Genomic DNA, 25,472 nt, shown 5'->3' with positions numbered 1-25,472 from the left:
CAGGATTTATGCACCTGTTAAAATCAGGAAGGCTATCATATGGCATTGTCACTCAATTTCAGGTCATGCTGGTACGGATAAAGTTCTCAACCTTATTAAGGAAAGGTTTACATGGGAATATCTTAGGCGAGACACTAGGAGAATTTTGCGGTCCTGTGATTTATGCCAGCGGATCAAGTCGAATAATTATCTCCTCAAGGAATTTCCTAAACCGCTGATCCCGGAAAAGCCCGGAGAAATAATGGCAATCGATCTGTACGGCCCTTTGCCAAAGGCGACCAGGGGGAACAGACATGTCATTGTGGTTGTGGATGTCTTTTCCAAATATACTATGCTGTTGCCTATCCAGAAAGCTAACGCCGGTAACATCTTAAGGAGGCTGAAAAAGAACATCATCCCTGAGATGGGAAATCCTGAATACTTACTGACGGATCACGGAACGCAATTCACTTCTGCAGAAATCCAACAGGCTTTAGAAGAACTCAACATTCGTCATATCATGAATTCTATTAGGCATCCGGAAGCTAACCCTGCTGAAAGAATAATGAGAGAACTCGCCAAATTCTGTCGAATTTATTGTAGTGAACATCACTGGAAGTGGATCGAGGTCTTGCCAGTAATGCAAAAAATTATAAACTCTATTGTGCATGAATCTACTAATGACATTCCTCTCAGCCTACATCATGGGTCAAAACCAGAGCGACCTTGGGACAGAATTTTACCAGCTCTACCAAATGCTATTGTGCCGCAGCAAGTTAAGATCAACGACGCGCTGACCAGGTTAAGACATGCAGCCGCCCTCAGAGAACGACGCCAGTGTAATAGGAAGTTCAGATGACCATTGAATCCTGGAGACCTTATTTTAATACGGAGACCAGCTACTTCCAACCCTGAGAGAAGGATTTACGCTAAGTTTTGTCCACTATTCGTAGGTCCTTACCGTGTCCGCACTGTATTGAGAAACGGGGCTTATGAAATTGTAAAATTGGATGGCACTTTTGAGGGTGTTAATAACTCCGCCAACATAAAACAATATGTACAACAGGAAGAGTAAAGCCTGGAAAAGAAAATCCTGCGTATTTTCTTTTCGTCCAACCAAGGGGAAGATGTACCAGTAAAGCCAAGATCCTGGTCCATAGTTATCAAAAGAAATGTTGTTCTAGCATATAAGATCCGTCCGACGTACGAACATCTAAGTAAAAGAATGTTCCAGTATGTACCCGACTCCACGAGTGCGCTAGGCGGAGTCAAGTGACGTCACCTGTCGTTCAAGGCTCACCTCCCCTAGCGATATTTCTCTAAAATATTTTTTTTCCCGCAAGTTTTCAACGTCTGTACCAATTTTAATGGAACAAACGCTAAAAGGTAGAGGACGTCATGAAAATTAATCTCTAGAAATTCCAAATTAATCCATCCTATGGTTGCTGAGTTACAATGATTTAAAATCTAACAGAAATTACGCACTCACGGTCACATGGCCGAGAGAGGAACTACCCCGCCCAGCGCCAGCTTTATATGCCACTGGGTCAAGGCTAACAGGTAGTAGTGTTGTGTGTTGAGTTGAGTCCAGTCTAGCAGTGCAGTATGTGTATGAGTAAGAGAGAGAGGGGACTGGCTCTCACATAGTATGTTCGTGCAGTCTCGAAGACAGTACTTTTCGTCGTGTTTCGCGGAGACGAAATTACGGGCTAGTAAATCGCCATCGTACTTGAAAAAAAAGGACGTCGCACCGTAAGTAGTCTAGTGTGCCGCGACTACGATATAACTTACAGACATTTCGAAGTACAACACGTACGAAATCAGTGAAATTTCAAAGTTATATACTGGACATTGACAACGTGACGTGTGGACTTAATCAATTGCACACAGTATCAAATTACCAACAGAAACTGTCGTGTACAGTAACTTTAACTACTCTGGAACTTATTTTCTAACATAGCACATCCTTGGACTGTGTCTTTTTATTTATGTGCTATATTTGGACATGACGTGTTATAGTGACAAACTTAGTGGAAGTTAAGAACTTTTTCTAAAATAATATAGTTCTATCAGCATTAGAGAATCAGTGTTATCTGTCAGGATAACGATTCAAAGACTGTGGTTAGAGACGGTAATGAGAAATATTACGTGTTTGCACTGTGTTGGACGTTCTCAGTGACAGTTCAAAATAGTTTTTTTGCAACAAGGACTGTGATCACTCATTTGACGTCCTAAAATTAATATAGCATCTGTGAATACTACTTGCATGTTCCATGTGTCGAGATCATTTTCACGAGCAGCAGAAATCTTCAGAAAATTCTACAAGATCCAACTGCCTTCAACATCATTTCATCTATGACGTCAACGTGGTTTCTTCGCGGAAATTCAAGTTTGAGTCATCATCCGCACCCGCGGAATGTTCCAGATCCTCATCAGTATTCGTAAGCCAAGTTTTTAATAAGTGAGTAGTCACAAACTGACTTTCTTTCTTTTTTTTCAATCGTGAACAGTGGTTTACCCAGTGCTGCGTGTGACGATACTTCGTAGTTTTCCACCATTACTCAAAATTCATCTTTTAATGATAAATCTATTTTTAAAATTTATTTCACATAAGAAAGACTCTAGGAGTTTCAAGTGTTCTATGTTTCAAGGCTCACAAACTGAGAAACTCTCAACAGAAGTTCAAATTCTTATTTTCAATTATAAGTGTGTTCATGTCATGTCATAATACTTAGAAAGATTTTAGGTGAAAGACTGACACTTTATGTTTTCGTAACAGACTATTGGATCTGTGAGATTTATTTATTTTCACACATTGCATTCAAGAAGAGTTACGTTAACCCTTTTGATTTCAACAAATTATTTGCATTCCATATCGACGTTGCAGGGTGGTGAATTGATTAACATTATTAATAAATTGTTTGAAAAAAGGGTATAACCATCTATTATTCGCCCTGCGAGTCTATCCTGCTCTGTACTGGCTCCAAATACCAACTTCCACTACCTGAGATCCATCTCATGCCTTACGCCCCAAACTTTTACTGGTACAATATGTTGATGGACTCAGTGTGACCAAATTATTTATATCTGTAAAGTGCATGCATTTTGTGTATTTGTACTCTTCGTATTCTATCAACGCTCTGACACAAAATAATAATTAACTTACTAAAGTTCCAGTATATTCAAATATGAAAACCAATTAAATTGTCCAACTTCTAAGGGATGTCAAAATAGCCCTTTAAAATGAACAAGTGGAACATATCCAAGGAAACAAATGAAGGTAGTCTATTTTTTTTGGCATGGAATGGAAAGTGAGGAATGAAGCATGAATGCTAGCTATGTTAAAACTGGTGAACCCATCCCTTGGCATGTACAGTATATAAAACGTTTAGAAAGAATATTACAGTTTAATGAAATTTTAAACCTATCCATTCATCATCAGGCTGGAGTCCAACTATGGAAGATCTGGATTGTGGAGATTGTTGAAATATAGGCCTATATACATATATATCAAGGGTCAATTTACAGCTGTAGTTATTGGCTGAACTGTTACGTACAATACACCGCGGTAAAAAATATTGCCTTTCGGATGTCAATCACTTGTTTGACAATTGGAACAAGAGGCACCATCTTAATACTTTTTGCAGGCTTCTTTAAGGTTTGGACTTACCCAAAAACTTTCATAACTACCATTGCAATTATTCAATTAATTGATTTCAAAAATAAATACGTTCATGCCTGATCAGAATTTGTATGGTAGTATTTATTTTTGTGGTAGCCTGCAAATGCTGTAGGGAGAATTTAGAATAAAGCAAAAAGTACTTAAACGATTGATCCTTCTCTCATTGCACAAGAAGCTTTAGTTATGACCTTGTTAATGGCTATTAAAATGGATATTCATAATGTTTGTTGTAAACTGAAAGAATTTCGCATGTGGTATGTAGCTAATCACCTGAAATCAATACATAAAAACAAGTCTCTGCCTTCCATGTCAGGGATTGATGGTATCTTAGAATGGCATAACATCTGAAGATAGGTGTGCAGAGTTTGGATTGCTTCCTTATGAACAAAACATTCTGGTATAGCACCAAATTGATCTGTTGTGAGAAAGTTAAGAGGGATAAATTAGAGCGCCAAGCTTCGTGTGATATAAAGTGCCTCATGTTAGATTGATGCTTGCAATCTTCAATGAAACAAGTAGAACGATATCTGAAATGAAATCTACCCCTATTTATTATGAGGTAACTTATAGTGCTATTAAAACAATGTGCGCGTTCGGACAGTTCACAGCACATGGCGCCGAACAAAGGAGTAGGAGCGCTGTGTTGCCCCATGATCCGGCAGGAGTTACTACATCACTGTTAACATCTCTCGTTCTGCGCTAGGCTCTGCGGAAAATAATATCCATTAACGGCGATCATGAAAGAGATAGAAAAACGTTAAATATCGTTGCTATTATTCCAAGGTGGCTCAGCAGTAATTTTATTAGCTAAAATATCGTAAGACAAACTCCTCATTCCCCTTCCTCGTAGGCTTTAATCAGTCTATCTCCGGAAGATTTATTTTTATTTTAATTAGATTTCAGTATCAGAATGGCATTTTGACAGGCCTGCTCAACATTCTGGGTTCAAATCCGGGTGAGGGTGAGAAGAATATCTAAGAGATTTTTGTACAAAGAGGAGAAATCGTTCGGACCCTGTCATAGGCAACGGCACAATTTAAGATGCCAGCTATAATTGGAATTAGACTTGTGCGAGGTAAAAGTCTGTCTTGTCGTTTCGAGTGCCTTTAAACTTGCAATCATTAGTCATGGGACCTCTTTTTATTGAAATCCGAAGCAAAACAAAACAAAAGTATATATTCTAACCCTAGATCATTTCTTCCACACAGTGTTCCAAAACTCCTTCCTTTTTCCACTGCTTCTGCGTCAGTCCCCATGTGTGTTTCACCACAGAGGCCCATTTTTCTGCAGTAACATTCTCAATACCCTCTCTTGTCAGTCTCTCTATTTCAGTGATGGTGAACCTCTTGTTGTTCTCAGCTGCGTAACCCTTCACTTGCGACCAAATATTTTCTATGGGGTTCAAATGGGCATGGTAAGGAGGCAGCTTGATCACCTGGTGGCCATTCATTTTTGCTATCTCATCGATGACATAAACGGGTTTTGGTTTGTAAGCTGTCACAAGCTTCATTAGCTCTGACTTTGTAGTACAAGGTTCAATGGTAATATCTGTGTTCCGAGGCAAGACATTTCTTTCTACCCAAGCCAGCGTGTCACTTTTTCTAGTCTGCATAGGAGCATTATCCATAACAATGGTGGACTTGGGAGGAATGTTTTTAAGGAGGGAATTTTCAAACCATGCCGTGAAGGAAGCAGCATTCATTTCTTCGTGGTAGTCCCCTGTTTTTCGCGACCGGAACATGAGGAAACAATTTGGAACAAAGCCTCATGCAGTGCCAGCATTCAGGACAATAATCCTACCTCCCTTTCCTAACGGGGCTTTCATTGTGCCTTCTGGTGTTCTGTCTGACCACCCCTTGGTTAAGGTGTGGCCAGCGTTTACAAATGTTTCATCAAGCCACACAATACTTTCGTAATCTGCATTCCTAACAGCCCTCAATTAGTGACAACGCCAAGCTATATCATCATGTCTCTCCATCAACACAGTTCGGTTTGAGTATTTTTCAAAATGAAATCCTAACTTATGAAGGGAGATTCGAAGGGAAGACTCACTACCAAAAAACAATTTATCTTCTCTAAGATTACTATGTAGTTTTCATAGTGTTGGGTGTTCCTTTCTCTTGTAATAGGCATATATATGCCGTCGAATTGCTCCTATCTGGAAACCATCCATACTGGTCACACGTTTGTCATAGTGTCGGGTTTTGCCCGGTGTTGATAACCCGTCATGTGATGGTCCATATACATCCACTCCCTCTCTTTCCCCTTCACCTTCTTCCCGAGGCTCCTTTTCTTTTTCTTTCCCTATTCTAATTACTGTAGCTTCAGAAATTTTTAAAGCTGCTGCTGTTCTTTCTACAACTTTGTTAACGTCTATCAGTGGGCCTCCATTTTCCCTTTCAGCCTCAAAATATTCCCGTAAGGCACATGCCATATCGCGAGCTTGACCACGAATAGCGAAGCCATGCCTCCCCATTACCCTTGCCTTTTTTCTAGGCGAATGAATTCTAGGTCGCCCTCGTCGTTTAGCGGCGCTTTGAACGGGTTGCAACATTTTGAGTTCAGTAAATGAGATGGTGTTAAAATGACACTATACTACACAATACTAAAATTGACACTACACTAGAATGCCAGCCTCGATAACGATACACTTATTAACATGAACACAGTAGCACTATAATATTTAGCTGATTTCAAAAACACACTGTACAGAGAATATCACTAAAGTAGACATTGTTAGCCCAGCCACATGTGCTGCGGTATACTATATTGGCAATGTGGAACTCGGACCGACTGCCTCTCGAAGCTGTAAGACAGCGGGCGTAGGAAAAGGGAGAGTGTACGTCAAGCTGTGATTGGCTGAAACAGGAGGCATATACTGGTTGCCATAGTAACTGCCACCTCCTACTACCACGCTGAGAGCTGTCGGAACACGCACATTGTTTTAATAGCACTATAGACACATCTTCCAACATTAATGGCAAGAATTCAAACATTTCTTGTAGGAGAGAGGTACTAAGGCTGGACCGTTTCCCACCCCTGTCCTTACACAGCAAAATTCTTGGTTAGAGGCAGTCAAGTGGTTTGCAGACAACTGCGGCAACCCAGCTGGGAATCGAACATGGGACCCTCTGGACCAAAGGCTGGAATTAACTAATGAAGGTTAAAATCCCCGACCCAGTCAGGAATCGAACCTGGTCATTAGGTGCTAGCATACAGTACATGAAATCTTGTGAGCTTTTTTTTTGTTTTGTTCATATCAGTATAATTACATCATACAAATGTTGGAGTCCACGACAAATGGTTTAATAATTCTGTAATTATGCATTATATATCTGTATGAGGAATTCATTCCTGAAGTTTTGTCGAGGTATTCAGTATAATTACTGTAATGAAAGTTTATCTTGACATTTGGTGAACATGGAGAAAATCATTTATATCTATTTTGTTTCCTAGGGAAAGGAAATGAAGATAAGAGAGGTCAACCCATTGGGCCTAGTATGGGATCCAAATCATGGCTGTATGTGAATGGCTGCCCTGTGATATGCACACGTCCAATGGAGGTTGCGGCTCTTGTCTCTGCTATCAACCCAAGCTTGAATGCTACAAGTGAAGCTATGGAAGTTGCTCTTCTACAGCAAGAGCTTTTATGGTTGCTGTATGATCTGGGCCATCTTACTCATTACCCAATGGCTATTGGTAAGAAACGACATTTGCACGTACTTACTTTTAAAGTTATATTTTGCATAGTTAAAAAGACTTAGTCCTAGGGTGATAGCATTTGGTAGCCTACATGAAATGTGTGAGAGAGTTTTCAGCTCCAAAAATACATATCAATTGATATTGTCAAAGGACAGCTTGCCAGTAGTGACCTGAAGGTGTATCATGACTTTAATACAAAATACAAGGGGAAGTTGTGAGGTACCTTGATGTCAATTTTTCTCAATCAGTCAATCAATCATCAGTGATCTGCATTTAGGGATGTTGCCCAGGTGGCAGATTCTCTATCAATTGTTTACCTAGATTTTTTTAAACATTATCAAAGTACTTGGAAATTCATCAAACATTTCCCTTGATTATTTATTCCAATTCCTTACTCCTCGTCGTATAAAAGACTATTTGCCCCAATTTGTCCTCTTGAATTCCAATTTTATCTTCATATTATGATCTTTTGTGCTCCTAAAAGCTCCACTCAAGCGTATTAGTCTACTTAGTTGTTCCACGCCAACTCTCCACTGATAGCTCGAAACATACCACATAATTAATTATTTAACCATAATGGTCAGCTATCTTAGGTCCGTATTGAATTAAAATTAATCATGGAAGAAGATGTTTAAATAAATGAACATACCACATAGTCGAACATCTCATCTGCTTACTCCCAAGTCTTCCCAGCCCAAAGTTTGCAACATTTTCAGCCTACATTTTCCATCAAAACAGCCTGGCACTTTAACACAACTTTACACATAGTGTCCACATTCTGGAAAGTCAGAGGAAAACATTTTGGTCAGGGAAATAGACAAAAAATCTGGAAAGTCAGGGAAATCTTCCCTAATGATGAATTGGAGTGAATATTTTTAGGCTCTTAGTTTGTTGTAACCCAGGCTATTGTAGCATTACTTTTTCATGTATTTTTTTCACAAGAAGTGCATAACAATTCTACAATTATTGTTTGCCCTAGTATCATTTCTTTCAACCATTTTTATTTCAGTTCTAGGATGCTTTCTTCAAACTCATAACATTGGCTAACAAGCAGTGTACATTTAATAAACTGTGGCTAGACAGTAAAGTGTTTCCCAAACTGAGTGGTTTATTGGACTTATTGGTAAATGATGCAACTTCAGCATATTGTAAAGTGTGTTGTAAATCATTCAAACTTAGTAATATGGATAAACAAGCATCATTAGATAAATTTGTCCAAAGAGGACAAATGGACTTGTTTGTAAGATTTAGGGATGTAAATCTTCAAAAAGTTGCAACGAGGTATTGGAATAATGTATTTTTAGGCTGGGCAACTGCGGATCACTTAATAGATGGGTTTATACATGGACTGTCTTTACCTTTATGCAATATTTTGCAAGTCTCAATGGATCTGCCGAATGTTAATCTCAGTTTTAGTACCCCTTGAACCAGCAAGCGATTTACTTTCAGACGGCAAGTATTTAGGTGAGTTTTGCAAGCAACTTTAAAAAATTCATAAAAATGTTGTTTTTCAATTAATTTTTGTGTATAAAGAGTCATTTTATTCAGAAAAGGATGAAGAATACTATAGTAGGAAATTAAACTTACCAATTTAGTATCCTAGAGCAGTATGGGCGAAGTATCCAACACACGGTAAGTATTTTAAAATTATCCAAAATTTTTGGGCAATGTGTACATAAAAAGTAACATATGACGATTTTACTATATACAGAATTTGCACAATTTTATGCTGATTAAAAATATGTAGAAAGTTTTCACTACCTTGAAGTATTGTAAATTAAAATAGAACTGAAATAACACAAGCACATCGCACCAACACGTGAGTCTACTTAGATTCATCCTTGCTACCTTCAGGGTGGCCCCTCTTTCTTCCTGCTCTCATAGGCCTCCAAAAATGTTCTAATTTATGGTAGCACTGTTGATGGACACCACAATTACATCCTGGGCACCAGAAGCGGGTGCGTGCCTTTTTTTTTCTGCAGTCGAACAGACAGGTTACAACTGCAAGTTTTTCCTGGGAGGCATAGCAGGTGACATCCCATTTCTCCTGAAGGTCCAGGTGGAATGTTTTGAATCTAAAAGACCTTCGACAGTAATAACCATAAATACCTCACGTTCAAGGGGTTTGTCGGTATTCAAACTGGAGATTATGTAGGCATCAAAAATGACCATATCAAACATGTTATAGAATATTTTTTTCCATTACCTCCTTGTTGCTCCGTCACATGTTACATGATGCACTGGCTTATCCTTGCAGTCTACTTCCCCTATGTTTAGGTTGTACCGTATTTCCTGGCATAATCGTCGCCTCCTTTATTTTCAATTAAAAAATCGGACTTTAAACATTTAATCGCATAATTGTTGCACGTTCAAATTTTGTTCACCAATCTGGTTAAAAGGTAAATGGAACTGCATACCTGCCAACTTTCCCGATTTTCGACAGTTTTTCCCGCCTCCCGATTATTCTATTATTTCTCCCGATTTTAGCTTATTTTTTGGTGAACTTCAGACATTTGTTTTCAATTCCCGCTGTTTCAGCTTTTTTACGCCAGTGGCCGGAAGTCCTTCACTCATTGGCCGCTTTCAAACGAAATATCAACGTTTATTAATGCGTGAATGTGCGATGTTTATTGAAACCTGTATATCGCAACGCGTATATCGATTGTCAATCTCTCGTTCTCGCGTGCTGTTTTCGTGTTCGTTCACATCAGTCTAGATGATTCTAGAGACTAGTCGTTACATATGGAGTCTTTTGTAGTAATTTAGTGTCAGAATTTCAATGATAACGGCTATATACAATTCAAATTAAAGTTCAATTGGAAAATGAGGAAAACGCAAAGAAAATGGCCAATAATTAATCACTCAATTAATTAATTAATTAAGATCTGGAATCTCTGAATATCAAGCTAAGTTGCTTCTCGAAATCATCAAAATTCAATTGCCTGAATTAAATTCGCATACAATTACAGAAATGTATATCACTCGGTTGAAAACAGTTCATCTCAATGTCCACGCACAGTAGCAAAATCGTGTGAAAAGATTACTGTCTGATTCTTAGGTATCTACTCTATTCGAAGTTTCAATTTGTTCAATGTTTCATATTTTGTACCAATTAGCCTCCATATAAGCAAAACTAAGTCCACTTTAAGTCGTAAGCATTTTCAAATTATTTCCATCGTAAGGATTACATTGCTAAATTATTCAATTATTCCTTTAATTCATGGTTAAATTTCAGCTAAAGTGCGTATATGACTTACCATAACATTTCCAAGTATATTACGATTAATATTCCAACGAAATACCATGTGTGGAAAAACTGACACATAGGAAGACTCTATCCTCATCTAAAATCCACATATGAAAGTCTTAAGTTACCAGTGATGTCTAATATTGCTCCAAAAGAAAATAAATAAATCGTAAGCTGACTTGCCGTAAGTGAGAATATATGAAAACAGTCGTAGTTATGTCAGTGAAGGTCTAAATGTTTACGTAAGTGATCTCTCGGCTCTTCGAAGATCCTACTTATTCAATTAATTCTTTAATGATGGCATTAAGATCGTATCCTAAACTGTATCATATATATATTAGGGAAATAAATAACAATCAGAAACAGTACGTTTCACTACCGACACCTTAGCATGTGCAACCCACACATACTACCATTTCTCGAAGAAATACTATGACCGACACCTTAAATAACAGTAACTATCACCATCAAAATACACTAGCAATTCATATGCTAACTATATTCATTATTTAACACTTCCATTACCGCGTAGCATTTATAATTGAAGCACTCATTCCATCAAAACACAACATATGTACTATCACCTGCACATATATATATTCATTACCATTACTGTCATAGTATCAAATAAATAGTACACTGTAACCTTAAAATTGTGCCATCAAATTTCCTTGTAATACTCCCTAAATACGATCTTTACGCTTGCTCTTAGTCAAAACCATCATGCATATAAATATTAGGTTCCTCATAATACTCTAATATTTCACTGACAACAAATTATGAAAAATATCAATCACTTCTCCACTCTCATATTGACAGATTTACGAACGGCATTTCACTGGTGCTTTAACGCCTATGTTTGGAATTTACGGTAACTTTGGATGAATACCTATTTCCTTGTGAACACACACACGTATATTAATTACGCACACAAAATGTTACTACATATATTATACATTAACCCAAAGAATAAGGTTTTCTACTTACGATACGACTTAAATGGGGACTTATCTTTGCTTATTGGATCTGGCTTCCATTTCGCTGTTGATCGTCATGGGATGGTAGGTCTTGCTCCCTGGTTCGGCTTAAGTAATAAGGAATCATCTCGTCATCACAGCTGACTACTATCCTCCTGGATCATCCATCTCGTCAAGCGTTACCATAGCCAGAGTAGTCCTCGCCTCAGCTTCTTAGAACATCATGACGGCCTTCATTGCATCAAGGACAGAATAATACAAGGCATTAGTGGATTTATACATGGTAATCTGCTTAGTAATGCTAATGTGGTCAGTATATTTGTTTTCTGTTCCGCTTAATTTGCCTATAAGACTCTAAATATCGTCTTGTTTCAAACTGCCTTGCTCGCCGAAACGTTATGAATTTTATGTGCTTTAAGGATTGCACTCTGTTCCGTCTACTTCAGTTCTCTTGATGTTATGCAGTATCGCGCAAATAAAATGTTCCGAGCCCAACCGTGACGTAGTGAAGCTCCAACTTGACGTTTCTTATCAGCTGGTCTCTTATCTCACGTATATGTCAATTACAGCTGGTGTTCGGCGGGTTATCGTGGACTTGATCTTATCTCTAACAGTAGACTAAACTCTCCAATTATTACTGGGTTTCTTTACGCGATTCCGTCTTTCTTGGTGTAGTGCTCAATTAAGAATCCTTTCCTCTAATGGAAGATTTTTTTTCAATAATGGATTTAAATAATCCGCTCTCGTCATTCTTTCGCACTGCCTTCTAAAAAAAAAATTCCTTCTGTGATTGCCGGTTGAATTTATCATCTCTTCAGTTCATACAGCTGTTAATTGTTTTTATTCTGACCCGCTAATAGCCGAAGCGCCATTTTTGTTCCAAATATAGTAACTATAGAACGGTGAAATGGCACAATATATATATACATAAAGTGCCCATCATTGTAATTGTTTTTCCATTAAAAAAAAGAAAAAAAGAAAGTGGAATGAGAATTTTTTCTTTTTGCTTTGTCACACCGACACAGATAGGTCTTACAGCGACGATGGGATAAGAAAGGCCTAGGAATGGGAAGGAAGCAGCCGTGGCCTTACTAAAGGTACAGCTGAAAATGGGGAAACCACAAAAAACCATCTTCAGGGCTGCTGACAGTGGGATTCCAACCCACTATCTCCCGGATGCAAGCTCACAGCTGTGTGGCCGTAAGGAGAGAAAATTAGGGCAGCTGTGGGAATGGTGGAGGCTGAAATTTCCTTTTTTGTAAAACATGCTGTTTGGTAAATTAACTTGCCGCTCAGTTTTTGTGAGTCAGGGAAAATTTTCTTAGGTCAGGGAAAGTCAGGTTAACTTGGGAACATTTCTGTGGACACTATGTTTACCTTTTCGCCTGGCACTGAAAGGGTTAGGTAGAGTTCCAAAAGTACTAAAAGTTTTTGAAACACGTTTTATGAACAATTTAAACATTAAAGATTAAATTAAATAACTCCATACTGGGCGAGTTGGCCGTGCGCGTAGAGGCGCGTGGCTGTGAGCTTGCATCCGGGAGATAGTAGGTTCGAATCCCACTATCGGCAGCCCTGAAAATGGTTTTCCGTGGTTTCCCATTTTCACACCAGGCAAATGCTGGGGCTGTACCTTAAGGCCACGGCCGCTTCCTTCCAACTCCTAGGCCTTTCCTATCTCATCGTCGCCATAAGACCTATCTGTGTCGGTGCGACGTAAAGCCCCTAGCAAAAAAAAAAAAAAACTCCATCTCAAAAACAAAACATATTAGACTTGAAAATTGGTATTTGGAATCTCCTTTAAAAATACACACTCCTTTTTTGTTGGGGGGGGGGGGGGGGTAGGGAATCAACTTAAGGGGGTGTAAAAGGAGTTGAATTCTTTTTATGATGATACAAATAAGAAGTGGACTTAAAACAATACACCCCTAACGGGTTTTGACTGGGGAATGGGGAATGATGACAAAAATATAAGTTTATATGAAACCGAATTACGAAGTTAAATTGTCAAATTATATCCTAGGGGTTAAATAACAGAAGGTTTGAAACAAATTTAACCCCTCAGAGTTAAGATCCAAATTTTTTATTATTAATTTCTTCCTCTGAAACGGTTTAACGTATGAGGACAAAATTCCAAATAGCGGTATATATTTTAAATCCTAAGTGTGAAATAGGAAATGTTTTTAAACATTCCACCGCTAAAGTGTCAAATGAGGTCAGCTCCGTAAACTAAATTATTCATCCCTCCAAAACCGTTCGGCGTACAAAATTGTAATTTTGCGAGAAGGGTCTTCTTTTATGTCCTAGCTGTAAAATACTCGCAATGTTAACATGCATGCACCAGTGACTGAAGCCATGCGGGAATACCACGGTGGTAGTCTTCTGGTGGACGATAAGTCCCGGCGACGTCGCATCTGCAAAAGTAAAACTGTCCGAGCATGCCAAAGATGTACTGTTGCCTTTCACCTGTATTGTTTTGGAGAAACGTGATTAAAAACAATCCAATCACAATTATTTTACTCGCCAATGTAGCTAACAAATAATAATATTGACTTTGTATGTCCAGACTTACTTTCAACGATTTTCGGAGACGCCAAACAAAACATACTAGGGTATGCGTTAATAATAAACGGGAGAAATGGACGTACGGAATTAAACATTATGATAGCAAAACGCATTATTGCCATATCTGTAGATATCCATAAATGCGGCAAACTTTCCTGTTATTTAATTTTATTCTTTCCGTCAAACTTTTGGCACTATCTGGGCGATCTCAGTTCAATACAGAACCAAAAATGAAATTTATGATGGTAGCATACCTAACCAAAATAATGCAGTCTCTCTTATCTAATTTACAGCTGTTTAGGTTAATCCTGATGTGATAAATATAGTGGACAAGCATGAAATATACTTCAAAATAAGGGTCTGGCTTTCAACAGCCGCAGTTATCAAAAGAATACTTCCAGTCACTATGTACAGTATTTTGAAATTACAACTTGTAACATACTGTACATTAGCTATCAGCTGCTGGTTTGGCACGCTTTCAACAACACTGCTTTATTCAGAAGTGGTTTCTGCTACACATACACCAGCTGGTTAGCATGCTGGCCTTTGGTCACAGGGGTCCCGGGTTCGATTCGTGGCGGGTTGGGAATTTTAACCATCATTGGTTAATTTCTCTGGCACTGGGGCTGGGTGTATGTGTTGTCTTCATCATAACGCGCAGGTCGCCTACGGGTGTCGAATAGAAAAACCTGCACCTGGTGAGCCGAACATGTCCTCGGACACTACATACGTACATATCCCACGTCGTTCCATCTTAAGCGATGGGTTGGCGAAAAGGTTTCTCCACCAGTTGCGGTCTCTGAACTTCTCTCCTTCTTCGATGCTTTCCAAAGTATGTTCTCGCTGTTCAATGTCAATCTTCACCATGTCCTTGAGTCCTGATTGCCCTCTTGTTCTTTGATCTTCAAGTTTTAGATCATACATTTGTTTCGGTAATCTGTTATCTCCCATGCGCCATTTCATTTCACCAGCTGGGAATATCTGAGACCATCTCCAGAAACCGTTTGGGAATAGCTTCACACAGTTTGGGCTCTGTAGTCGGGAACAAAACTATTTTTAAAAGGTTCAGAAAGACGGGATCTCGAATGCTCTGTCTCGATTGCGGTGCATGGTTGACGAGATGGCAGTGACGATGTCACTTGGAATGACGACACGCTGGTGGCAGTGAAGTTCGCGGCGGAAGAAGATTAAAATGAAGTAGTGATCGGGTTTACTGTGTGTTGGCCTACTGCTCAACTGACAGAGACAAATGACGGGCCATGGAGTTTGTGTATAAATATTGCATTATATGATAATACAATACCCTTATCCCTTTTCTTTACGGGGTCGAGTACGAAGTGAGAAGAATCTTTGTAGCAATTTTTTACGACCGTATGTCCTTCCTGATGTTAACCTCTTCAGAGGAATTAACACGTTCCCTGCTTTGCGAGTCACATGCGACTCGTACAGCACAAAGATGTGGTGCTGGACAAAAATACACATTTTATTCCTATGCTGCTACGGTGATAACTTTATATAGCAGTACGACAGAGAGTCACAGGTGGTATCTATGTTGTTCTACGACATGGGTGTATGTTTAACCCTTTCCGGCCCTTAGTGCCCGAAAGCGCCCGACTGTTCATTTAGCCTTCCGGTCCTTAGCGCCCGAAAGCGCCCGGCTGCATTATCTGCATTCGTCTGCGATCTGTGCGATAGTTTTTTATTTTTCTCATCAGTGAAGTGTTTATAAGGCATTTATGAACACGCAGTGCAATCTACAAGTCTTAGGGAATAAAGGAAGAGAGATAATCTGTCTTGACGTTGCCTAGGCAACGGTCTTGAACTTCCGCGAGCGCGGGTCAGCTGTTTCGTCCGTAAACATGGCGGGATTGAATATCGCGTATATTGAAACTGAGCTGAATATGGGCGTAAAAAGTGACACAGAATCCTTGAGTAGGGGAGCAGGTGAATTTTTAATGAGTGAATAATGTTTCAACGAAGATAATTTTAGTGATAACAGTGATATGAATGAATACTAATATCGATAAATCGGACCTGATGGCGTTGCCACGGCAATTCAGGTAACACAAATATTACGTTTCGTTGCTCCGAATGATTAAATGGATGATGTTGATTGAACCTGCGCACAATTCGGAAAGAGTATTAGGGGGAAGAGATTGTTTTTACGTATGTTAGGAGGAGAAAAACTATTCAGTGACATAGCCTATTGCGCATATAACAATGCAGCCTTCAAACAGTCGCATTCCGGTAAGATAAAAACAGAATAGGAAGACCCTTGCCAAGATGAAATAAAATCTTATATACATGGGCATCATTCCACTTCCAAAATCACGTGATTATTGGTTTTGAGGGATTCAGACATGGGAATGTGACAAATGCAGACTGTCTCTGTGTCGAGTATCACGAGGAGTGGGGGGGGGGAACATATTATGACTCAATAAACAGAGAAATGGATGTGATGGTATATTTTCTAATGTTATTGAAACTTTGAATTCATTGTGACCAATAGTTTTTACTGTATTTAACTTTTTCTGAAACAATACGGTCTGTTTCAGTTTTTGCTAAATAATAGGTTGAAACCTGGGGATAAGCGGAGTGAAAATGCGGGCGGGAAAGGGTTAACTACTACCTTACACCACGAGGCACGGGTGACTCGTGACGCATGGGTGTAATGCAGCTTTTACTATTTGCTATAAGAATCACCCGTCCCTCGCATTTTTACTAGACGTCCCGCTCAACTGCGGTGGACAATAGGAGCTATACATTGTTGATAGAGTATTAGTGCTGTAGCCGTCATTATAGGCTGGCGGAAATCTGTTGGGACAGCGTGTGAAGACCCATCACATCGCGTGAAGTAACTACAGGATTTACAATTGGGCATGTTTTCTATGTAGCATCACGGTAAGAACGGTATACAGATTTCATCATTTTATTCTCAACTATGAGCATAGAAAGCTGAGGAGTGTGTGTGAATTGTTTCAGATGAAACGTAGATTAGCAGATTTCCGGCTAACCAATGAGTGTTCCAGTTTGGACTCTTCACAACGAACCGGGACATCTCCTTTAGAGAAACCATTAGAGGAGTCGAATATCGAAGATTTCTTAGGAGATGAAGATATCCAATGTAGTGATATTGAGGATCCCACGTTTTCATTGTCAAGTTCATCATCTTCACCAGTGTCCTCTGGAACTGACACAGGGGTACATGATAGCCACAGTGAAAGTGACAGTGAACAAGTTAATTCACAATCAGTTAAATCAGACTGTAGTTGGGGTGATATAACCAGGAATGATTTAGGCTTCACTGTTTTTCCTAGGGAAGCAAAGGTTCAGTTAGTTAGAAGAGGGACAGCCCAATGATATATACTCTCACTTCGTGGATGACAGCCTACTAGAAATTGCAGTTCAGGAAACCAACAGGTATGCCAATCAATTTAAACAGTCATAATGAGAAAAGCATGTCCAGAAGTGTGAAATGGAAGGAAACTAATGTTGAGGAAATGAAACAGTTTCTAGGAATTTTCATGAGTATGGGTCTTGGGTCTAACTCTTACTGGTCTAAGAATGACTTATATGATGTGCGGGTAATTCCATGGGATCGTTTCCTTCTTCTATTGAGATTCTGGCGCTTCGCAGACAACGAAGCTAACCAAAAACCAGGCGATCGTCTTTATCGAATCCAACCCCTCCTTGATAAATTAAACCAAAATTTTGAGAATGCCTTGACAATGGGGAAAGAAATTATAGATGAAACTATGGTTCCTTGGAGAGGCCGTTTAGTTGTCAGAAAGCACATTCCTAACAAAACTAAAAAATACGGAGTTAAGGTGTATAAACTGTGTACGAAAGGTAACTGTCAGAACAAAGATCTGTTATATACTCCATACTTATAACACACTCCCAAGACTGACCTAAGCACTTCGAATGAAGGTTTTACTGTTTTGTTATTTAGTGGTTGTGAAAGCTTGTATTTAAGATTTTTGATACCTTTAACAGTTTATTGAATTATTTCAGGTGAACATTCAGCTGGGTAACCCTGTATATCATATTTTACCTTTTTTTTTTCATTGTAGGTAACCTTAGTGACCTGGAAGAGGTGAGTCCTACTCCTGGGCGACCTCCATGTTCTACACTTTTCCGAGAAGCTGCCTTCTCAGCTCGGACGTACTACAAAAATCAACATGTTTATCCTTATACATATCAAGGTGGTTATTTCTACAGGCATAAACAGTACAAGGAGGCTTTAGAAAGTTGGGCAAATGCAGCTGATGTCATACGATTGTAAGTTTTTGAAACATTTAAATTCTTTTAATATTGGAATGGAGTTTTATTTAAGTTACCTTAGTTACTGTGGGTTCCATTTTGAATACAGAATCTTGTGTTTTAATATATGTCACAGTTTCTTCATATGAACAAAGCTGAACAAAACCATTAATATTTGGAATGTTTTAGATATTGTGATGTTCACGTTAGAAAGGTGTTATCCAATGAAAGTCTGGCTAGGGCAGGATGATTACACTTTTACCATGCTTGCGGTGGATCTGATTATGCAGAAACGTGTAACATTCATTTGATGGCTTTAATTCAGTAACATTGCATAAGATAGTGGAAGAAGTAGTTGTAGTCAATAGTAATAATCAATCTGACTGGAAAATCAGAAGAGGTGCTTGATATCATGGAGAAGGAGAATATTGCTATGTTTGCAGTGAGTGAGGTTAAGTAGAGAGGAAAAGGTAAATAGGTAATGAAGGGATACATTCTAAACTGGAATGGAGGGGATAACTAACAATGTCTTATATCAATAGGTAGAGAAAGTGAACTACATAAGTTACATGATAATGAGGATGCAGTTAAGGATAGATGTCACCCTAGACTGGATGCAAAGATGATATGGACACATTCCTGGAGACACAGGGGAGAGAAATAAAGGATGTGAAAGAGACTGTCATGGGTGACTCTAATGCTGTGGTAGAATGCAACAGAAAGGGAACGGAAGGAGTAATTGGACCTTTGGGTATCGAAGAGCGATAGAATTTGGAGGATTTTTGTGAGAGAAATAGGTTAGGTGTGGGCAATCTGTGGTTCAGGAAGAGGAATTCTAGAAAGATTACAAGATGTGGGTGGTGAAACAGGACAGACAGTACTTGATGGAAAGAACCAATCGTAGACAGTTGTTAAATGTAACACCTTGCCAGAAATAGTCTTTGTTGGAGACCATAGAGTATTGATAGCAAAAATGTAGGAGAAAAAGTGAAAATTAAATAATTGAGACGAAAATAAAAGTATGAAAATTAATAGAGATTGAAGTGAAAGAAAAGTTCCAATACAAATTAAAACAACACCTATGCAGAACAGATGAAGAGTGTGGAAGAGGAATGGGCCATGTTCATAAAGGCATTTGTAAACTGTGCAGCTTGTGGCAAAATTAGTGAAAGAATGAAAAATAAGGAGGTCCCATGGAGGAATGAGAAGATAAAGGAAATAGTGAAAAATAAGGGAGCATGGCAAGTATTAAATAGGGATAAAATGGAAAGGAGGCACGAGGAAATAGTAAGTGAAGAACAGAAGAAAAGCTGGGAAGGATTTATATTAGTTTGGAGTAGGATGTGTATAGCAATAAAAGGATGCTATATGGCAGCCATTCCCAAACTGTGGTCCAAGGACCCGTAGGGGAGTCCGCAATAACAATGTAACTTATGGGAGTAAGGACCCATAGGGGAGTCCACAATAATAATGTACGTTGTACTTAAAGAGCTAAATTTTTGTTGTAAAAAAAACGGGTTATATGAACGAATAATATCCCTAGAATTTCATTATTGTAACACTTAACTTGGCCGATAGATGGCAGACTATTAGTAACTCTGGAAGTGGCCAATAGATGCCTTGAAGTCTCTTCTTCATTGGTAGTTTGGTTTGGTACACAGTCAGTTGTGCCAACTCATTTAAGAGTGTTGCCTGATGCTAACATGTCAGTCGTTTTATATTAATATAGAGACTCTTATCTTTGCTCTTCCATATACTCAAACTGCAGGAATCCAGAAGCAGCCAGTAATAAAGTGTAAGTATAATAGTACTTGCAGACAATAATATATAGTTGAACACAGGTTCATTGAAGTGTGTGTTTCATTCGAACAGTGATATTTTATATCAGTATAGCAACCGTCAATGTAGTGACACTAACGGGGAAAGTGGAAGAAATTGTAGATTTAATGGTTGACAAAGATATAGCATTGCTGGGAATAAGTGAGACCAAATGAAAAGGAAAATGTGAGAGGAAACTAAAGAAACGATACACCTTATACTATATTGGAGGAAGAGAAGCCAAAAATGGTGTAGGTCTCATCATTAGAAAAGATCTAAAGAAATACCTAGAATTGGTGGAAAATATAAATGACAGGTTGATTAAGGGCAGATTGAGACTTGAAGCTGGTGTTACAGATATAATTGAAAGGTATGCTCCACAAACAGGAAAAACAGATACAGATCAAGAGGAATACCTTGAATATCTGGAAGGCTATACACAGCACAAACACGTTGTGATCATAGGAGACATAAATGCCAAAGTAGGTCAGGTAAGAAAAGGAGATGAAGAGATTATCGGTCCATTTGGATATGGGAAGAGAAACAAGGCTGGAGATATTTTGGTAGACTTTTGTAGAAGAAATGAGCTGATCATTGGTAATACATGGTTTCGAAAGAAAAACAGTCAGAAGATAACAAGATATAGTTGGGATAACAATATCAAAATTCAGATAGATTACATTTTGGTTGAGAAAGGTAACAGGAAAATGTTGATGTAACAGCCCTCCCAAGTGAATCTTTCAAAGGAGATCAGAATTGTGATAGCTTAGTTGAAGGTGGGAAAGATACAAAAGATGACTGACGTTAGGCAGAGAAAGCTAAGGGTGTGGAAATTGATGGAGAAGGAAATAAATCAGGAGTTTCAGACACACATTAAAACAAGTATACCTAAGGAAGACATCGGAAGGGTCGAAGAAGAATGCGCATACTTTAAAACAGTCATGGTGGAATCTGCAGAAAAGGTCTGTGAGAAAACTATCAGGAAGGAAGAAAGATCAAGAAAATGCCCTGGTGGAATGACAGGGTAAAAGATACAGTTAAAAAGAAGAAACAAGTTTGGAAAAGATGGCTGAGGAACAGAACAACAGAATGCAAAACAGAATACAGGCACTGCAAGAAAGAGTGCTCCAAGGTGGTTCAAGAAGAAAAAAAAGAAATGTTACCAAAAATTCACTGAATCTCTGCAAGAAGATACAACTGGAAGCAAAAAGATCTTATTCCAGTGGGTTAAAAAGAACAACACAGGTGAAGGTGCTAACTTCATTAAAAATGAACAGAAGGAAGTGATAACACAAAAGCAGGATATATTGCAGAGGTGGGAAAAATACTTTGAACAGTTTTACGACGTGCAAAATACCTTGGTACAAGGAGAAATCGAAGAAACCGGATTTTGTGCAGAGCGAAGATAAAGAAAACTAGGTGTCCATGGCAGAGATTGACTGGGTCACTAAAAGAATGAAACACGACAAGGTAGCTGGAATTGACAAGGTCAGCATAGAAATGATAATAGCAGTTGGTCTATAATGGTTGTATGGACTCCTCAGAGTAATATGGAGAGAAAAGAATGTTCCAAAAGAGTGGACGAGAGGGGGTCATACCAATTTTCAAGAAAGGAGACTGGAAGCAATGTGAAAATTACAGAGGAGTGACACTGATACCTCATACAGCTAAGATCCTTGAAAGAATCGTGGATAAACGAATAAGACACAGAGTAGAGGGAAAATTGGCAGAACACCAGTATGGATTCAGAAGAGGCAGGTCCACATTTGACCCAATATTTACATTGCGTCAAATGGTGGAAGGGTATTAGGAAAATGGAAAGGACAAGGTAGTAACGTTTCTAGATATTGAAAAGTTATATGGTATGGAAAACATTGACAGAGGTACAGATTGGGAATGAAACAATGCAGCTAGTAATAGCATGGTATAAAAATTGCAAAAGCTGTGTTGGAACCAAAGTGGGACAAACTTAAAGGTTCAGAGTTGAGACAGGCTTAAGACGGTGCAGTGTATGGATAGAATTCTACATAACATCAAGGAGAAGATGATGGGCAAGCAAGTAAAATCTATGCTCTTTGCTGATGGCATTGTAGTTTGGGGAGATAATGAAGAGGAAGTACAGACATAAGTTGATTTATGGAATGAGGAGATAAATTTTGGAATGAAGATTAGTACTGCGAAAACCAAGACTTCGATCATGACGAGAGGTAACAGGAAAATCCAGGGTAGTGATAAAAATAGGAAATGAATCCCTTCAAGTAGTCAAATATTTTAAACATTTGGCAGTGTGATATCACAAAATGGAAATTTGGATGGAGAAATCGATTTAAGAATACAGCAGTCTGCAAGTTTCTACCTGTGAGACATTGTAAGGAACAAAGATATGCCATTGAAGTGCAAAAAGGTTTTATACTTGTCCTATTATAAACCTATACTGACCTATGCTTCAGCAGCCTGGACGTTGACTAAGCGGAACCAAAGTAAGTTACAACAGCTGAAATGAGGTTCTTGAGGAGCATACAGGGAAAGACAAAACGAGATAGAATACAAAATGAGGAAATAAGGAGAGGCGTGGGAGTGTGTAAACTTCAAGAAGAGATTAGCAAAGCTAAAATGGTTTGGACACATGATGAGAATGCCAGGAGAGAGAATACCAAAGAGAACATTCATGGATGCAGAGACTGGAGCTCTGTTGAGGACTGTATTGCAAATAGGAGTCAATAGCCATAAAGTGAGAATCTGGAAAAGGAAATGGATGAAGAAGTGATATTTTAGGAAATCTCATCTGACAGCTGGAAAACTTGAACAAGTGCATAAATGTCGTAAATATGACTATAAATACCTGTGTTGAATGTTGGATATGATAAGCCTCAGCATCTGTTGTGTGGTGACATTTTATAAAATGAGTGTATGAAACCATAGACATTAAAGCGACATCTCTCAAACCTTGCATGGCAGTGCAGCTGACAAACCAATCGATTACATTCACATTAAACTCTCTGAACTTCATGAAACGAAAAAAGTACTTGTGAACAGTTGTTATGGAAGGCTAGGAAAATGTTTTAGTATCATTAAGTTTCCCTCATTATTTTACAGTTCCATTTTTCCAGGTACTGTTCATGAGCCTCTTCCACTCTGTCTTATTGAGATACGTTCTGTTGTTCAATCAATCAATCCTGATCTGCTTTTAGGGCAGTCGCCCAGGTGGCAGATTCCCTATCTGTTGTTTTCCTAGCCTTTTCCTAAATGATTTCAAAGAAATTGGAAATTTATTGAACATCTCCCTTGGTAAGTTATTCCAATCCCTAATTCCCCTTCCTATAAATGAATATTTGCCCCAGTTTGTCCTCTTGAATTCCAACTTTATCTTCATATTGTGATCTTTCCTACTTTTATAAACGCCACTCAAACTTATTCGTCTACTAATGTCATTCCACAGCATCTCTCCGCTGACAGCTCGAAACATACCACTTACGTCCTCCAGTGTCCTTCCCCGATCTGCAATGTCCATTTTTACGATGTTCATCCAGTGGGTCTTCCCACCATCTGTTTCCCTGCCACATGTCACTCCAAGTTAACATGCTGTCCTTGTTGGTTCCATCCTCGTTACATGCCCAAACCACGTCAGTCTGGACATGCTGATCCGATCTGACGATGATGTAACAATCCCAGTTTCCTTCCTAACCACATCATTCCTCAACTTGTCCAGTTTGGTTATTTGAATTGTGGACTTATGGAACTTCATCTCAGATGCCTGCAACCTTGATGAGTCTTTCTTAGTGAGGGTGCAGGTCTCAATACCATAGGTTAAGATAGGTATGAAGTATTGATTGAACATCACCAGCTTTGATTTTGTTGGTACTTTGTGATCCCAGAGGAGTGTTTGTACTTGCTGGTAAAAGTGAGAGCTCTTCTGCACTCTATTTGCCACCTCCTTTGCGGCTAGTTTATCTCAAGATATTACACTGCCGAGGTATGTAAAGCTTTCCACACTTTCTAGTGGATGGTTTCCTAGCATGATGTTTGCTGTTTTGAGTTTGCTTATCTTGAGATTGAACTCCTGGAACTTAACCTTCCATTCATTGAGTCTCGACTGTACTTGTTCCTCAGTTTCTTCCCAGATCATAACATCAGCAAAGGTCATTGCATTTAGTTCACCAGAGGTTTTCTTGATGTTCTTCTTTATGTCATCCATGATGGTGATAAACAGTAATGGGGATAGCACACTGCCTTGCTGGACTCCACTTTCGGTCATGAACCAGGATGAATGTCAGTCACCCAGTCGCACACAGCTGGTACAGTTCTCATACATGTGAACTTTCCTCACCAGTCCCTCTGGCACATTCCTTTTTCTCACACATTCCTATATCTTCTCTCTTGCAATGCTGTCATATGCCTTCTCAAAATCAAGGAAAACCATAAACAGATCTTTGACTTTTCCCAATATTTTTCCATTAAGATACGGACACTGAAGTTTAGGTCTGTTGTGGACCTGTTAGGCCTGAAGCTATACTGTTCTCCTTCAAACTGTGGCTCTAAGATGACTTGCAATCTGCTCTCTAAGATTTTCTCAAGAATCTTAGGCCCATGAGAAAGGAGTGTTATTCCCCGGTAGTTAGAGCATTTTCAGCGATTTCCTTTCTTAAACAGGGGGATAATGACACCCTTGTTCCAATCAGTAGGTATCTTGCCATCTTTCCAAACTGCATTGAGCACTCACTCTGTGTAGCCACTGTAAACCTTAGACTCCTGCTGCTTTAATCATGTCCGTGTTGACTTCATCGATGCCTGGGTATTTCCCTTGTGGCATCTTAAGGGCTGCTTCTGTTTCTGCCCATGAAATGGGAGGTACCTCTGTGCAGGTATCAACAACTGGTTCTTTTATTCTCTGATCTGCTTCTGTCCTGTTCAATAGGTGATCAAAATGATTCCTCAGAACCTTTCTGATGTCCTCTTCATTCGTGGCCAGGTTTCCGTTAGGATCTTCAATTGCTTTGATGGTTTCAACTTAATTCCTTTTGTTTTTGATCACTCTGAACAATATTTTCATATTGCCTCTGCTGTCTTCCTTCAGTTTTTGAGTAAATTTCTCCCAGCACGTTATCTTCTCTTCTACTACTCTTAACTTTCAATTTCTTGTCCTGGTAAACTTGCTCGAGGTCTCTGATCTTCCCCTCGTCCCTTACCTGTTCTGGCTTGGATTTCTCTCTATCTCATTCTTTTTGTGCGCAAACCTCTA

The 25,472-nt window shown here is 39.0% G+C and overlaps 1 protein-coding gene across 1 annotated transcript in view; it reads left to right on the top strand.

The window, feature by feature from the left end:
* Mnn1 (menin 1) overlaps window positions 1-25,472 on the top strand; it is a 61,825-nt gene that overhangs the window by 17,005 nt on the left and 19,348 nt on the right. The window contains exons 3-4 of the mRNA XM_067153971.2: window positions 7,118-7,360; window positions 18,226-18,433. Of these exons, the coding sequence (XP_067010072.1) occupies window positions 7,118-7,360; window positions 18,226-18,433 (451 nt within the window). The remainder of the gene's footprint in view (window positions 1-7,117; window positions 7,361-18,225; window positions 18,434-25,472) is intronic.

The sequence above is a fragment of the Anabrus simplex genome, chromosome 9, assembly GCF_040414725.1.
Source record: "Anabrus simplex isolate iqAnaSimp1 chromosome 9, ASM4041472v1, whole genome shotgun sequence".
Classification (NCBI taxonomy): domain Eukaryota; kingdom Metazoa; phylum Arthropoda; class Insecta; order Orthoptera; family Tettigoniidae; genus Anabrus; species Anabrus simplex.
Note: the sequence above shows the minus strand (reverse complement) of the source record. Positions and strands in the feature narration are given on the sequence as shown.